Source organism: Leptonychotes weddellii, chromosome 16 (assembly GCF_054177405.1).
Source record: "Leptonychotes weddellii isolate Sample4059 chromosome 16, ASM5417740v2, whole genome shotgun sequence".
Taxonomy (NCBI): Eukaryota; Metazoa; Chordata; class Mammalia; order Carnivora; family Phocidae; genus Leptonychotes; species Leptonychotes weddellii.
In genome coordinates this window covers 7,717,168-7,733,915 of record NC_138384.1, presented here as the reverse complement: position 1 = coordinate 7,733,915, position 16,748 = coordinate 7,717,168, and the positions used below count along the sequence as shown (strand labels likewise).

Here is a 16,748-nt window from a genome sequence, read left to right as displayed (position 1 = left end):
TTGCTATCCCCCTCATCGAAAACTCATCGAAACAAGCACATGCAAATCAGAAATCAAGATGTACCTCTTTGACTTCGGGCAACAGCGTTTTTCACATCACTGATGCAGAGGATTCCCTTGGGTACCTGATTTAGTAAATATATTAAAATAAACAAAGGGTAATTAATAACCATGAAGAAGGTTTCAAGGACAGTTTGTTAAAGGCAACCTAGCTATCTATGAAAAAAGGCAGAATTAGACCCAAAGAAGAGGGATTTAGCTCCGCTTGCTTTGGCATCCTGGCCTCAGACCTGCCAGAGGAGGGGTTCACATGGAAGAGAATGACATGGAACGCAAGGTCACCCCCTCTGACGACTGCTCCCACCCCGGCGAGGCTGAGATAGAGAAACTCATGGGCCTGGCAGCCTGGATCAGCTTTGAAGTTGTCCTCAGTTCAGAGAACCGAGTCATTCCGGGGTCACAGTAGGGAGGATCTGAAGGGTCTCTGATGGGCATCTCTCAAGTGGTCACAGACTGCCCATCCCTCAGGGAACACAACTGGTCCAGCTGCCCCTGGGTCTTTACTGGGGCCCATTCTCTTCCATCTTCCCCCTCCTCCTCCGTTGCTCTGGTCTATTCTGCTGGTACCGCTGACCTTAATTGCAAATGTTCTCTTAACAAATAGAAACATTTAGATACCACCCTTTTATTTATTAACTTCCTCTCCGTTTAAATTAGTAGCAGGGAATGCTTAGAACCATGATATGAAAATGAGGTTGCTCTAAAAAAAAAGTCTTTTTGCTTCACAGTGAATAACAAAGCACAGTAATTCAAAGTAGTTAGCTTTCTATGGTTCAAAAAACCCTTATTGCTATTAGCTGTACTAATGTAAGTGGCAAAATAATTATCATTTACTGTACGGAGTCCAATATTTTCCAGACAGCAGTTTAATAACAAAGCAGACCTGTCATTTCTCCCTATAGTTAGTCACACCATACAAGTTCAGACTGTCAAAATACATTTAAAATCTAATTTTAAAAATTCAACATGGTTACAGCAAATCTGTGTACAATAACTGCGATAAACTAGCAAGTCAATCTAATTTTTTTTTCCCCGAGATGGATATTCACTTATTTTTCTTTAATCCCCCACACTGTTATTTGGATTACCTTATGATTGGTATGAACAAATCTACTATACACACACATATGCTGAAATCTGTAGGCAGCTGTAACTGCACGTAAAGATCTTTCTTGACTTAAATTTTCATTGAGCATAACTTTGCCACTTATTTTGAATGTCCTCTCTCTGGACGATATAACTCTGCATTAAAACACTTGGATAAACAAATCTGTACTCTTGTATCTGTCAGGGCTGCCCCAAATACATCATGTGCCTTCATTCACACCTCTTGTTAGAAATGCCTTGAAAACCTTATAGTACAGAATACTTTTCTTCATGTAATAGTATCCGTTAATCTTTGCTAAATATATTATTTCTATGCAAAAAAAGAAAAGAAAAAAGAAGGAAGGAAAGAAAGAAAAAAGAAAGAAAGAAACACACTTAAATTTTAAACCTGGAAGTGTTACCAGTATTATCAATTGTTCTCCATTTGAAGTTCAGATGGCTATTCTTTAAAAAACTAATAAATAAACAAAAACCCTTCCCATAGAAGGTTCTTCTTCTTCTTTTTAAATCTTTAGGAACAACAGATTCTTTTAGAAATGCAAGTGAATAGTTTAAAAGCTTAAGAGATTGTGGAAAGAATATTTTTGTAATTCCTTTGAGGCAGTGCAAACATATGTTAAGCTTCTGCAAGGGGTATTTACATGAGATCATATACTCGTGAGGCATTTTTCAATTTTGGAAAAATATTACAAAGCAATAATTGAACATAGGCCTTGCAAAATGCCCCTTTGCATTCCTAACTGTCTCATTGATAGTCTCTGTTATTTTTGGAGAAAAAGAATCAGGCCTCATTAAATGTGATATTTGGCATCTCGCCTATAATCTCATAAAGTAGATGTCCTTTTTAGATCATTGGTGTCATTTTCCCCAAGATGACCTCTACTCTTTGGCCATCCGGCAACCCATCCTGTTATCAAGGCATTTACTTTCAAAAGGGCGGGGGGGGGGGGGGGAGAGATTCTGTTTGCACACCTGAATAGAGTCCAAAAGGCAATGCGGTTTCTCTGTTCTCATCAGCTTCACCCAGGCTAGTCATCAGGGAAGAGTGGTGGGGGCAAGGGCGTCTCACATGGGAAGGGGAGCAGAGGTTTTTGAGCTAGATCGCCATAGTGTAGTCCAAGCTATACGTCTGCCAGCACAGGGCCTCTAAAGGCTGGAGATATTTACCTAATGATTAAATAGTATTTTTAAAATAGAGTAGGAAGATGCAGTGATATTCCAAGGAAGATTTTAATAGATCTGGGTACCCATACAGTTCAGGGAGTTAACATGGACAGTGCACCCTGAAAACATGCTACAGAGAGATGGTCAGCTTGCATCTCTGCACTGACCCGCATCGCACCAAGTGGGCGAAGGTTTTATGGGCAGATCATTCTAAGATGGACATTTCAGACTAGGTTTGCTCATGCCTACGGAAATACGGAGTTGACAGGTTAACTCTGTCATGTGATCATTTTTATTTCATAACGTGGACACTGCAGATTGATCTTTTAATAGCTTCTCCCTCTACAATGGGTTACTTTAAAGGGCTCTGTAAATAGGTAGGTAGATAGCAGATCATAGATAGATAGATAGATGGATAGATAGATGGCAGATGAAAGAATACGTTGCATTCATTGCTTGCAAATGGAAAGACTCAAAAACCATCTTTTAACAGATTTAATCTTAGCATGATTATTATACATTTCCCCCATTCTATCAAAAAGGGTTTTAGTGTAATTTGACAGTGTAAAAGTGTCTCAGAGGCTAAGATCATTGTTTTAGTTTCAACATATTTATCTGCACATTAATGAATCCAACCCGAAGAAAAGAAAAAAGAGACCTAGTTCAGAAAGTGCAATGTTACTTGCCTCCGTGCTTGAGGCTCTAAAAAAACTGAGGGTCCCAGTAAGAAAAAGGCCCTACAGGGAATGGCTCCTTTCTGCCACTAGTAGTTTTAAAATCTGTCCTCCTAAAAACAGTTCCTGGGGCCCAAAATTGGATTAGAACTGTGTTAAAAATCTGAGAATGCAAGCAAGACCCTCATGCTGGAGCTGTTGTTGAAATCCTAATAAAGTTTGTTTGACTGGCTTTCCTTTACAATGAGCATCAAACTATACCACGGAAAACCCCAAACATACTGAGATTTCTATGAAGATCCTAAAATGCTATCTGGATTTCCTTCTTTCTTTTCTCTTCCCCCCACCCCACCTTCTCTAACCAGAGCAGGAAAAACGATCTGAAAAATAGGCCGGAAAATTAATAGAGTAAAAATCAAATGATCTGGAGCAGCGGATGATCTTCAGGATCCTGGGGCGGCTCACGCGGGAGGGGTGAGGGGTGGAGCCTTTTAGGACTGAACCCCGCTCCCTCCCTCTCGGCACCCACCCAGGAGCGCAGCAGAACTGGCAGTTTTGATGACCAAGGCGCTCCGCTTGGGCCAGGGCAGTCCTCTTGGAAAATTAAACCAAATTCCAATACAAATCCGAGGCCGCTGCTGGGGCGTGGACGCCCGGTGGGCGCGGGGCACTGGGGAGCGCTCGGACTGGGGAGGGTCGCAGTTGGCGCCGCCCCCCCTCCGGGCGCCCGGAGGTATCTTGGGTATCTCAGAGGGGAGCCCCGTGGCCGGTGTCCAGGAGCGTGCCGGCTTCCGGGGGCGCAGCCAAGGGCTTGGGGAGAGCAGGGATTGACTGCCCCGTGACCTCAGGCAGCGTCTGGGACCCGCCCCCGCGGTTCCTGCCTTTTGTCCCTCCGCACCTGCCCCCGAGCAGCCAGGGACCCCCAGGGTGGGGAGCCCACCCGGCTCCACTCATCCCCAGCAGCTCGCGGGGGCAGCCTTGCCCAGGGCGAAGGCCCCCCCCCTCCCCCCCGCAGAGCAAGTGTATGCAGGGCCAGGGCCAGAACGGAGCATGTGTGGGGTGGGGGGCAAGGAAACGGAGAGATGGGCAGGCCTTCATCTCCTTCAAGTCCAGGTTTCAAGACCCTTGTCACCACCCTCCGCAGCCAATGCTAAACATTCCAGAACCACGCGCTCTCGGGGCCCTGCTGGCCAGCCCTTTGCTCCAGCCCTGCCCTTCCCTGCACCTAAACTGGGGCAGAAGTGATTTAATGCGTCCAAGGCCTCAGCTTAGGCACTGCTTTCTGGCCCCAGGGCAGTGACCTCTAACTCTCGGATGGCCCTGGGCAACTAGGCATGGGAGAAAGAGGTGGTAAATATTACAGAGAGGGCACTGGAATGGGGCAAGGGTCAGGTGGTAAGAGGCCACAGCCCTGGAGCTCAGAACATGGGTATTGCATTTAGGAATCCTGGGGATCTCCGGGGTCTGCCAGTTGCCTGTCAGTCACCAGGCAAGCAGATCCTTTCTGGTGGGAGGTGGAGCCCTGGGACAGTCCTAGCTTTGATCCCTGGATTGGGATCCTAAGCCAAGGTTGGCTACTGTTAGCAATACTCCCCCAGCCCTGCACACTGGCCTCTTCCTGTTCTCTGCTCCGCTGGCCTAGTTTGGAATCACCTACTGTCCCGGGATCCTCAGGCCTGCTTTCCTTCTGGAGAACGCCCCAAAGAAGGCCAGAAACCCACTTCTATGGGCTTCCAGAAGTGGATGAGGTCACATAGAACAGGGGCAAATCCTGGTTGCACAAGCAGATCTGCACTGCTGACGGGAGTTTTCAGCTCAGGATCCCCTTCACAACCATCCTTGGGGGTTCTCTCAGAAGAGCAGTTTTCAAGCCTCCCTGCCTGGTTCTGTAAGATTTCATGGCCTCTCCTATTCCCTAACTGAAAGAACCAACCACAAGGAAAAACCATGTTTTGGAATCTTAGCTGGGAAATGCTCAAGGTTGGTGATCAGAATATTTAGAGTAAATTCAGAATCTGAATCCCCTGCATGTAGCTCACACCCAGGCCTGGGCTGGGCGGGGGCTGAGGGGTGTTGGGGGTGAACACAGAACTATTTCCTCTCCTCCCCTCCTCTTCCCAAATGTCCACAAACACCCCTCCCTCATCCTCCCTTCCTGAATTAATGCCCCTTTCTAATCGTAACTAAAGATCCAAGAATCTGTGGAGAAGAGAGGAATGTGATTTTGCAATCCAAAGTCCTAATTATAGGGAAAAAATGTTATTTCACAAAAGAAAGGAAAAGAGAATGAATTTTGTTGAACAAGGGTAGAGGTGCTCAGATGATTATGATTTGAGTAAGGGACTGTGCATTCCGGTCATAACCTCTCTGTGGAAAATGTGCTTTGTGAGTTTCTTAAAACTGTCCAACTCTGATGCAAATTCATATGAAGATCTGATTTCTGTGTGCTATCGATGTATCCTTTCTATCTCAGTCTTATAGCGGGCAAACTTATGGAAGACACACACACACACAGACTCACACACACACACAAACACACATAAAGGGCTTTCGAATTTAAACAATAAAGACTATCCTGATGCCTAAAACCTATTGTGGGACCATATGAATATTGGCATAGCGGGTCTGACTGATCCAAAACGTCACTGCTATAAAATTGCAGATGGATATATTTCTAAATGCCCCCAAATTTAAGACATTAACAATTTCCCCAGATTTCTGAGTTTGGGTTTAAGCTCTAAAATTGTTTTCAAAAAGGAAACACATGTGGAGCGGATGGGAATGGAACGGACAGTCGAACCTCGTTTGTACCTGGTCCATGTATACGCCGGGCCTGCCTTTAGCCAGTGAGCAAGTGAAATTCAGATTGGCAACTGGGATTATCCCTGGGACTCTTGCTTGTCCTCCCCACCCTTCTCTCTTCCTCCCCTCATTTCTCACCGCCCACAGAGGGTGCAGAGAACAGGAGCCTGGGGTTTTGCTACGCCTTCGTGCAGAGCAATTTGATTTGCTTTGTTTTTTGTTTTGTCCCTCTCTAAAGGATAAAGATGTTCCCGCATTGTTGCAGGACTGTACTTCTTTATGCCCGGACAATCATGAGACAGCCTGGGGGACTGAAATTCTCTCACCCTGTCCCCTACCCCCGCTGGAGAAAAAGGGCTAGACAGAGCTGGGTTTGTTCAGGAGCTGGGGCGGAGCAAGGCTTAGAGAGAATTCCCCTTTTCTGGGGCTGTTTGATGTCTAGGGTTTGAAGATTTATATCAAAAGTGAGAAAAGCAGTGTTATCAGAAGGTGGGTTAAGACTCCTGGCTCTGTTTTTAAAACAAGTGCAAAAACAAACAAACAAATCCTGACTGGGGGGGTGGGCTGGACCCCGGACCTCCTTCCATAGAGATGGCCCCTCTACACCCTGCCTTGGACTTGGGGCATCTTTCAGATTTAGGATGAGCCAAGAGTGAGAACAAACTTCAGGTTTCTCTTATTTTCCTCAAAACCACAAGGAAGACACCGACTCCCAATTATTCATTCAGCATCCCAAGGAATAATCAGAAGCGGTGGAAATGAGAGCCTATCCCTGTAGATAAATCTTCCCCTAAAAAAACCAAGACAGATCTTCTTAGGAAGGGGCAACGTGATTTTTAAAAAATCAAATGAAAGTAAATCGCAGTGGGGAGCCTTGCAAATCAGCCATCTAGAGCAGAGGAATCTGGCCTCTCATTCCACTCATGCGTGTTTACGTGAAAAGTAAGGCCAGGAGCCTGGCGCTGTGTTTTCCTGGCACAGAAGTCAGATGGCTGAAGGTTGTCACTCATGTATTTTAGCCTGCAACCTGCCTCAGTTAGGCTTTAACTACCGACAGGCAAAAAATAGAGACACCTGTGTGGCAAGCCGACTTTTAAAAATATTGATTGGCCTAGAAGACCGGAGGAGTACATTGTCTAAAGCCAAGAGTGTGTGAATACGGAAGTAAGTTGTCCTAAACAAAGCAACAGCAACATCAACAAAAAGCCTCCCAACGTACTCCACTCTGGCAACCTTGTTATCTAGACAGGGACGTGCTGGGGACACAGCTACGGAGGCAGCCGTGGCCCATGTTTGCGAGGGGGGCTGCCGCCTGGCCCTCTGTTCATCGTGTTGAGCAGGAAAGCTGGTGGTTTGGCGTAGGGGAGGGCCTCTACAAGAACAGAAGCATCTAGAATTGATATTACTAAATAAAAACTATGGGGGTAAAGGGAGAAAGGAGGAAAGATCAGGGGTGTTAGAATCTTGCATTCCATAATAAATAGAGTTATTTGGAGCAGCCCGTGTTGAAAGGGGGCCCAGGTGGTTATGGCATTGAGGTGGATAAACATGGTATCTAGACATCATTTCCTCACCGAGAAGAAGGAAGAACCTCTGCCTGTTTTGATGTCAATCTATTAATGTGTCAGATACAGTGTGAAAAATTGTTACACATTTTTTTTTTTTTTAACAAACGAAAAGGTGCAAAAAGTAGGGAAACACAAGGGAGGTGATTTTGTAAATGGCCTGGGGCCAGAGAAGTAGAGAAAAAAGCACATGGAGGGTGTGGTTTAACTAACTTTGTACTTGACCACACGCTGTTTTCATTTACAACTATGTCTGATAAATGAACACGTTTGGCATCACTGATAAATATAATACTATCCAGGGCCTACCAGAAAGCCAGGGTGCTGGGGCTCGGCTAAAGCTTCTGCCCATGGCATCTGCTTGGGGAAGGGGAGGCAAGTGTATTTTTCTTCTTAGTAAAATTATCTGCCAGAGAAACAACGAAGTGTGAAAAAGTACTATTTGGAGTGTGCGTGTATACATATGTTTCAAAAACGCTAGCTGCTACCTTCTGGGAAACTTCTCTCCGTAGAAATGTACATATAGATCTCCTTTAAATTTCAGTGGATTTTAAAAACTAATCTTGCAGGTTGACAACAATGGCACCTATTTAGTTTCAAGCGCCGTGAGGCCAGAAGCACCCGTGTGCTTTCCTCTAGGTTGGCACAGAAAGACCCTCGGACCAGAGGCAGAGTTCATAGCATGGAGGTTATACCCCTACTACCCTTCCTCTCTAACGCAATCATTTTTCTGCAAGAAGGAGACTAAACGGAGGTCAGGGGCAGGGTGTGCTCTGAGGCTGCAAACAATAATAATGAATTTTTAATGTACAGTTCTCACAGAAATGTCTTTTTGTGAATACACTGTAAGTACACATTGCTGGGGCTTCCAAAATGTGGCGTGTCCCACTGATGGTTCCAACTTGCGAGTGGGCTCGGTTCTGTAATTGGAATGAAAGGAATTTTAACACTATTTAGACAAAGACTCAGATGCAGTGGAAAGGAAAAGCTAGATTTCCTTACAGAATTTATTTTTTTAATTTAGAGACATTTCTACTAGGGGCACTTAGGCAGAATTTAGGATTTCTTTGTCAAAAAAAAAAAAAAAAACAACACCCAAAACATACGTATTTGTGTTTGCCTCTCATATTACATTTCAAAGTTTTTAGTCATGGTTCTATCTAGAACTGCCTTTCACTAAGGAGTTAACCTTCTCTTAAAGCCAGTCACCCAAACCCCATTTTCTACAGCGCCTCTCTGCTTTCTCCTGTTTGGGGCCCAAACCCACTTATTATAGTGAACTGCCTTGTCGAGTCCTATCAAAATGCTTAAATGTGGCACAACTATTTTTCTCCCAAGTCCTGTTCCTCAGGAGGTGACTGCAGTGAGTCCATCCTGAATGGCACTCTTATTTTCAGAATGTGTTTGCCTGAAAGCTTTTCATCTGATGCTGAGCTTTTTGCATAAATGATATATCTCCGTTTCTGCCCCTGGAGGGGGAAACTGCCTATCTCCTCGTTGGGATCAGAGAAAAAAAACCCAAACCTCAGAAGCAGAGAAGAGCTAACTTCGAGCGCATGGAAGTATGTTTACTATGAAGACTTTTGTTAAGCAAAATTACGTGTGGAGTCAGGAGTTCTATCCAAACTGGCACAAAAAGGAAGGTCAAAATGCAGTGGGTATACACTGTCTTCGCGTTCTGTGAAAAGGGGAAGGAAGACAGGGTGATCAACTGCCCAGAACTCATCCGCGCCAAGCACAACCTGTTTTCTTCAAAATAAGGCCTTCGTTCAGAGTTGCAGTATTATCTTAAAAAAACAACAAAACAAAACAAAAACAAAAAACACCAAAAACAAAATAAAACGAAAGTCATCGTGTTTGGCTATATTTTCAAAACAGTGTTGGCTTTGTCTAACATTCTTTTAGCATTCTAGGGGAAGTTGATGAGGAGTGCAAACTGCATGAATTTGTAACATTAGTTGCATGAATTTATGTCATTTTAAAATAGGTCAACGCCGTTGTTAGTGAAGGTAGCTCAAGACTTTCCAAGTCATCTTTGAAGCGAGCCTCCGATACACAGCCTGTTTGGGGGTAAATACTGATCAGAGCACAGCCTTGATTCTATCAAGGCATTACTTTTTGCTGATATTTCTGGAGTTAAGGTGATCTGAAATCATCGTCAGCTTGTCTAAGTGGAGAGGCCCCCTCTGCTAAATACTCACAGTGAAATTTGATTTAGTAACACAGTTTTAAACCCAGATATGTACTTGGGGTTATGTAAGTAAGGGATGGGTTTTTCTTTTTCCTATTTAAGACAAATGACCTTCAAAGTTAAAAACAAACAAACAATTTGATTTGTCCAAAGTGTTGATGTTAAGTTGGGTCAGGCCTTGCTAACAAGAAAATCATGGTGTATAAGGGAAGAAGGAAAAACAATCAATTTTAGCTAAAAGGCAAGAATTGTTTATCTTTACCATTAAATGCATATGTGCCCAAGCCACCTCCTGCCATGACTTCTTTGCTTGGCCCATTTCTCTCTAGATGGGCTTGCTGCTGGACCAGAAGCTGCGGACAATGCTGAGAAGGCCCTACTCTCTGGTTGGGATTTTTGTTTGTTTGTTTTCACCAGAGGGCAATGATGTCTCAACTCACTTGAAAACTGAAGACTTTGTTGGAGGGGGGGAGGGAGGGATGCATTTTGAGAGGTCATAATTTACATTTATATTAAATATTGCTAATTATTCAAACGGACTGGCCTCCCACCTCACAAAATAGCCTATGTTTCACCCTGACTTATTGCCTCCCTACACCTCCATTAATTCTTCCTGTGGAGAAAAGGATGCATTTTACACTTCTAATGCGGTTTTGGGCCCAGTTAAACTGTACACTAAGAAACTGAGCACAGAATCAAAAAAAAAAAATGCAGTTTATTATTGTAGATTATTCTTTCTCTTGATATAACCAGAATTGAAAATGAAAGAAAAGCACATAGGAACATCACGCGTGGTTAGTTAGTAACTCAAGATATAAAACAATTTTGCACAGCAAAATATGTAAAAGAAAAGTAACTGACAAGATTTTTTTATATTTATTGTGGTAAGATTTACTTTTCATTTTTTTTTTTTTAAAGACAGGATGTCAGTCCCTGAAAATAACATTTACTGATTATTGCCTTTAAAACTGTGGATTTTTTTTAAGTTACAGAAAATCCAGTTCTGCACCACAATACAACTGTAAAAAAATCTGCATCATCTTAAAACTGTGCAGTAATGCCATTTTTATAACTGCATAAATTTTATTAGCGTTCTAAACAGTTTTGCAAATTTTTTTGTATTATATGCTTGCAGGTTATATCTTAGTGCAATTCAGTCCCAAATACTTTAAATTTGAAAAAAAAACATACATTTTGAATGTAAAATACCCCTACAGATATAAACAGGGGTGTTTCCCCTTTAATACTTTGGTTTTCAATACAGTCAGTGGTATAGCAAAGACTACACATACCCAACTTATATTTAAGTTGCAAGCACATGCTGTATAAGCTACTTTTTTTTAAACAGTCCCCTTGCAAACTCTACCCCCCTTAACATCACAACAGTAAACAATTTAGTGCATCAATCTTTTAAAAAATCTACAGCTAAACAGACCTAACTCTTTCAAATTTATCTAGAACATTCCTTTATCTGTAGCATACATTTTAACTGGGCTAACAGATTATAAAAACTAGAATTAAATTATATACTAGAAACCCATAGCATTCCACATTTGACAATGACCAAAAGCCAAAAAAAAAAAAAAATAATAATAATAAAAATAAAACAAACCAAAAATAACGGGGCAGATTTCTTTTTTTCTTAAAAAATAAATTTTAGACTGCTTTCCGCAACAGCACAATTTTAGTCCCCAAAGTGGGGGGTCATTCTTATTAAAAAGAAAACATCAAGAGTTCTTTTAATGTTTGCCATGTTAAATTTTTAACCCATTCTGGCATCTTTGACAAGGAATGCCTTCAGTGCATTTACAATGGGAGGCTGAAGTTCTCAGTAACTCAAAGCAGTTTTGGAGCAGATGCAAACTTTCATGGGAAGAAGGCTCTAGGGTGGCACTTTTTTGTTCTGAACTCAAAAAAGTCATGAGGCAATTAAAACAAAAGTATGAATGCCATGCCATAAGTCGTCGAACGTCCATTTCCAAGCCAAAAGGAAAAAAAAAGAAAAAAAATAATTATACCATACATGTCCAGCATGCAGGCTTTTTTATTAATATAATGTCTCTTTTCCATAAAGTCTTTGAAACAGTTATAGTTCATTGTTGCTAAGACAAAGTAGCAAGCATAATAATGCATGAGATGAGAATGAGTTTTTTAATGGCAGACTAAACTCTCAGATTTGGCATGATAAGGCCAAAACTCACAAGTCACACCCAGAAGGTTGATGCAGGCTTGATTGTGGCAGGTTCATGAGGATTTTTTTTCTCTAGTTTAGCATAACAATGCTAAAAAACCCGATGGTACTCAGCGCGCTGCAAGTCTATAACATTTCACATTTTTTTTCCTTTGCAAGCTCAATCTCACATGAAGAACTCAGGAGGAGGAAAAAAAACTTAGCTTTTTTTTTTTTTTTCTTTTATCTCTGAGGAGATGGGTGAAGAGGGCATGAGGGTGGAGGTTGGGAAATAGGGCAACACAGCAAGCTCCAAAAAGTAAAATTAAAAAAAAATCCAAACAAAATAAAACACACACACACAGAAAATGAACACCAGCTCATGAACTGAAGAAAAAAAAAAAAAAACACTGTGAATGATGCAGGCTTCAAAAGTGAGCATGAAGAACTCTGCTGAGATCTTTGAACATTGTGTGTGTGTGGGGGGGGCGTAAATAAAAACAAGCTAGCAAGTTATGGAGAATTTCAGATTGGCAATCCATGAGCCAGACATCCACTCCCTCCCCATTTAAAAACAGCCACCACCACCGCCAACTGGGAGCAGGGTGTGTGTTGTGTGTGTGTGTTGTGTGTGTATGCGCGCGCGCGCGTGTTTGTGTGTGTGTGTATGTGTGTGTGTGCAGGGGCATCGGGCAATCTCCGCAGGGGAGGGGGCGAGGTGGCGGCGAGCACGGCTCTGGAACTAGCAAGCCCACACCCGAGTCGGACCCCCACGGAGCACTTATCAAGGTGGCTAGCTGGGATCGCGTGTCAGACTCACATGAAAAACTCGGGAGAGGACGGGTTGTCGCTGCTGGAGCCGTTTTCTCGGAAGCCGCTGCTCACCAACTTCTCGTATTTCTCCTTGTACGCGTCCCTCTCGCGCACCAGCCTGGAGATCTCCTGCTTGAGGTGGTCGACCTGCTGCAGCAGCTGGTTCTTCTCGGACTCCAGGACGTGTCTCTGCTGCACCCTCTTGAAGCGGCAGGACTGGGCATAGCCACGGTTTTTCAGGGTCCGCCTCTTCTGCTTCAGCCGGATCACCTCCTCCTTGCTGACCCCGCGCAGCTGCCGGTTCAGCTCGCGCACCGACATGGTCACCAGCTGCTCGTCGGAGAAGCGGTCGTCGAAGTGCAGGCCGCCGGCGGCGTGGTGCGGGTGTAGGGCGCCCCCCGCCCCCGCCGCGCCCCCGCCGCCGCCGCCGCCGCCGCCGCCGCCGCCGGCGCTGGCCGGGCCGCCGCCGCCCGCGCCGCCCGCGCCACCGGCCGAGGCGGACGCGCTGCCCGCGGTGCCGGGCGCACCGGCCGTCGGGTGGTGGTGGTGGCCAGTGGCGTGGTGGTGGTGGTGGTGGTGGTAGTGCGGGCCCGCGCCGCTCTGCGCGGCGGCTGCGGCGATCACGGCGGACACCACGGCGGCGGCGGGGCCCATCTCCTCGCCGCTGCCGCCCAGGGAGGCGCCGGCGCCGGCCCCGGCCGCCGAGGCCAGCTGCTGCGCCCCGCGCGCGTAGCCATCGAAGCCGCCCTGGAGCTGGTGGCTGTTGCTGATGAGCGCCTCGACCGCGTCCTCGGGGCTGAAGCCCAGCGCCTCCGGGTTCAGCTGCTGCGGGTAGCCGGTCATCCAGTAGTAGTCTTCCAGGTGCGCCTTCTGCTCGCTGCCCGAGCCCGGGCTGGGCGCCGAGAAGCTGGGGGAAGGGGGCACCGAGCTGCACGGCGTGCTCATGGGGGTGGAGGACAGCGAGCCCCCGGCGATGAGACGGCCGCACTGGCTGATGATGCGGTCGGTCTCCACCGGTTCCTTTTTCACTTCAAACTTCATCAGATCGAAGTCATTAACATATTCCATGGCCAGGGGACTGGTGGGCAGGTCGGAGTTGCTCATTGCCAGTTCTGATGCCATTCTCCTGCCGCCGCCGCCGCCGCCGCCGCCGCTCCGCCAGATGGGCTGCAGGAGAGGGGCCAGCGGGCTGTGCTGGGTGGCCAGCGGGTGAGCCAGCTTGCCGGGCTGGGGCGCTTCTAGCTCGCGCGGCGGTGGCTGGCCCGAAACCTCCGAGCGCGCACACACCCCCCGCCCTGCCCGCGCCCCCGCCCTCCCTCCCCCCTGCTCACGCCAATGTGCTCGCTCACTCGCCCCGGCCCCTCCTCGCCTGCTCGCCTCCGTGCGTGCCGAGCCGGCGGCTTCAGGCTCGGGAAGGTCCTCCGCGGGCTGCGGTGGCGGCGGCGGCGAAGCCGGAGGAGCCCGGCCGGGTGCGCGGCGTCCCCCGCTCGCCGCTCCGCTGCGCGCTTTGCATAAGGAGGGCTCGCCTCGCCGGCCCGGGCTGCAGGCGGGGCGCGCGCGGCGGCCGCTCGGGGCTGGAGGCGCGGCGGGCGGCTGTCCGGCGGCGCGGGCCTTGGCACGGGGGAGTTAACACTTCATGCTTCTCGCCTTCTCTTCTGCCTGCTCTTTTTATTTTTTTTTCTCTTTCCTCTCTCTCCCTCGCGCGCTCCCTCCGTGCAAAGTGCAAGACAGAGGTGCAGCCCGGCTGGAGGAAAGGGAGGGGGGAGTTTAGTTCTTTCTTGCCTTTTTTTTTTTAAAGCAAAATAGCGAAGTCCTGGGGAAAGGCAAGGCAGAGAGCAAAAGGGGGGGAGGCCGAGCCGAAGAGCAGCCCGAGCTACAGCTCGAAGATGAAAAAAGATTTTAAAGCCTCTGATCCAGCAAGAAGAGTTTAAAGCAATTGCTGAGTTTTATAGCACTTGTGACGTCAGGCCCAAATGGGAAATTGACTGGTACTCCGGGCCAATGGGAGGCGGCGAGAGCGGCCGCGATTAGCATAATAGATAGAAACAAGGAAACTTTTCGGGGCTGTCAATCAGGGCCCAATCAGCTGACTGTCAGCTGGGACAAGCAGGCTTAACCCTTCCCGCGCCGCAGCCTCCCGGGGAGGGAGAAAAGCCCGGCGCAAAGTTTGGTGTGAGAGGGGAAGTAGTTCAGAGGGACTGCGGGAATCCGGTAGGACCAGGAGGCCGGTTTGCTTTACTTCGGAGCGCGAGAGAGGCCTGCCTTCCGGAGCGCCGGCTTGCCCTCCGCTCCCTCGGCGGGGACTGGCCTGACTCCCTTTCCTGGGCAGCCCCCATCCGCGGGACTGTGAATTCGCTCCTCATCTTCTCCACCTTGCTCCTGCTTGGCACCCAGGTGTCTGCCCGGGGAACATGCCTTCCCCGAGCATAGCTGTGCGGGGAGCTCAAACTTGGCCCTTTGAGCCAAAGAGCGCAAACTCTTTGTCCCTCTCTCCGGGGCCCGCGCGCTGGGGCGCAGGGGTGCGGGGGACTCAGGGTCCCGACTGCGCGCAAGACGCTGCCTCGCCGGGCGCAGCCCGAGTGGCTCCGGGTCCGCGCGTGGAGAAAGCCCGTTTTATCGTCCTCTTTGAAGGAGAGGAAATAAGTTGTCCAGGGGCCATTACGCGCGGGGACTGGCTGCCCGCTGGCGTCGCGTGCCCTTGGGGGGAGCAAACGCCTACGCGAGTTAGCTCCCGGAAAGCTCGGAGCCGGGTCAGCCCAGCTCAGCCCTCTGGCTTCCGACACTGGCCCGAGTTTGGCCTTTGAGGTTCATATTCATATTCCTCTCTCTTTTTCTTTCTCTCTCATTCTCTTTCTCTCTCTCTCTCTCTCTCTCTCACACACACACACACACACGCACACCCACCCCCTTAGGAAATCTGACCCCTGTTTATCAGGGTCCCGGGTGCCCTTTGCACTTTCATATTTCACTTAATTATTTCAGACTTGGCCGTGGAGAGGAGCAAGGGGTGTATGTGTTGGGGGGAAACAACACCCCAGCCTTCGCCAGCACCCCTCGAAGGGTTAAGTTTTAAACCGCGGTTTCTCGGACCGGCCCGGAAACCCACAGTGGGGGTGGGGTGGGGGGCTGCTTCTCCCCCTCCCCGTTGCAGATGCTAATAACTATTCAGTTTTCTAGACCGATTCTTTTAAAGCTTATGCAAAAAAAAAAAAAAAAAAAAACAAAGATAAAGGAAAGAAAGAAACAGAAAAGAGAAAAGAAAGAACCAACAACTATTTCTAAGATTTTAAAGCGATAGGCAAGTCGGAGAAACCGAGATTTACTGGGGGGAAAACAAGCGTGAGCCAAGCCAACCCAGCGTTTGGAAGACCAGCCCGCCTATTTGGATATTGAGACTGTTGATTCCTCCAATTAATGAAATGCATTTGGTGTTAATCATATTTATTTTACTTTACGGGAGGGGGAGACGCTAGGAGGGCGCACTTAAAAAAAAAAAAATCTGAAAAGCCTGCTAAAGAATCCCAGTGAAAACTATTGTTGGATTTTTACCTCAACAGCGCCACCTTTCGGCAAAGGTCAGTTGAAATTGATCCGTGTCCAGTTTTGTTGATGAAGTGAAAAGAAGCTGGTTTCCCAAGGTGGGAGGGGGACTGAAGCACAGAGAGTTTGACTGCAGTGGGAGAACCCAACCTGGTGGGAAGGGTGCTAAGGACAGTGCTGGCAGGGGCAGGAATCCTTTTTCGCTATTGTCCCCCTTGATTGTCAACAAAGAGGCCAGGAGACACAGAAGCCTTCAGAGTATGATTCTGCTGAGAGACTTTTGCAAGTGAATCCCATGTAACAGGGCCCTAAACCCTTTAAAAGTGCCAGGATGGATTTTGAACGGGGCTTTATGGCAATATCAATAGAATTAAAGTTACTTGTAATTCGGTGATAAATGAGATGCCTCTAGTAAGATGATTAAGTGCAGTGCTATAAAGTTGTTTATCTGAAAAGTAATTCTCAGAAAACCTGACTTCTGACACTTAGTCATATATTAAGCCAGCTTCTTGAACATTGCACTTCAGAACTGCACTCACCCTCCCCACGGCATACTTTGCTATTTATAATGAGACCTTAGGTGTCACTCATTGGCTTCTTATACCAGATTAGACTTGTGTTAATTTCTTTGCTGCTGGCAGCCTTCAAACCCAGAATCCCTA

General features: G+C 47.1%; 1 protein-coding gene across 6 annotated transcripts in view; it reads right to left on the bottom strand.

Annotated features, from left to right (window-relative positions):
• Positions 1–15,318, bottom strand: part of MAF (MAF bZIP transcription factor) — a 337,857-nt gene extending 322,539 nt beyond the window's left edge. For 2 of the 6 annotated variants that reach the window (XR_014140792.1, XM_081806330.1), the window contains exon 1: positions 12,554–15,318. Coding sequence is in view for 5 of the 6 variants with exons in the window: in XM_081806330.1 (XP_081662456.1) it covers positions 12,554–13,668 (1,115 nt within the window). In the remaining variant the exon portion in view is untranslated. Of the gene's footprint in view, positions 1–64; positions 126–8,152; positions 8,293–12,553 lie in introns of those variants that run through there. The other 4 variants (XM_081806333.1, XM_081806334.1, XM_081806332.1 and 1 more) reach the window with 4 other exon arrangements.
• Between the last annotated feature and the right edge of the window lie 1,430 nt (positions 15,319–16,748).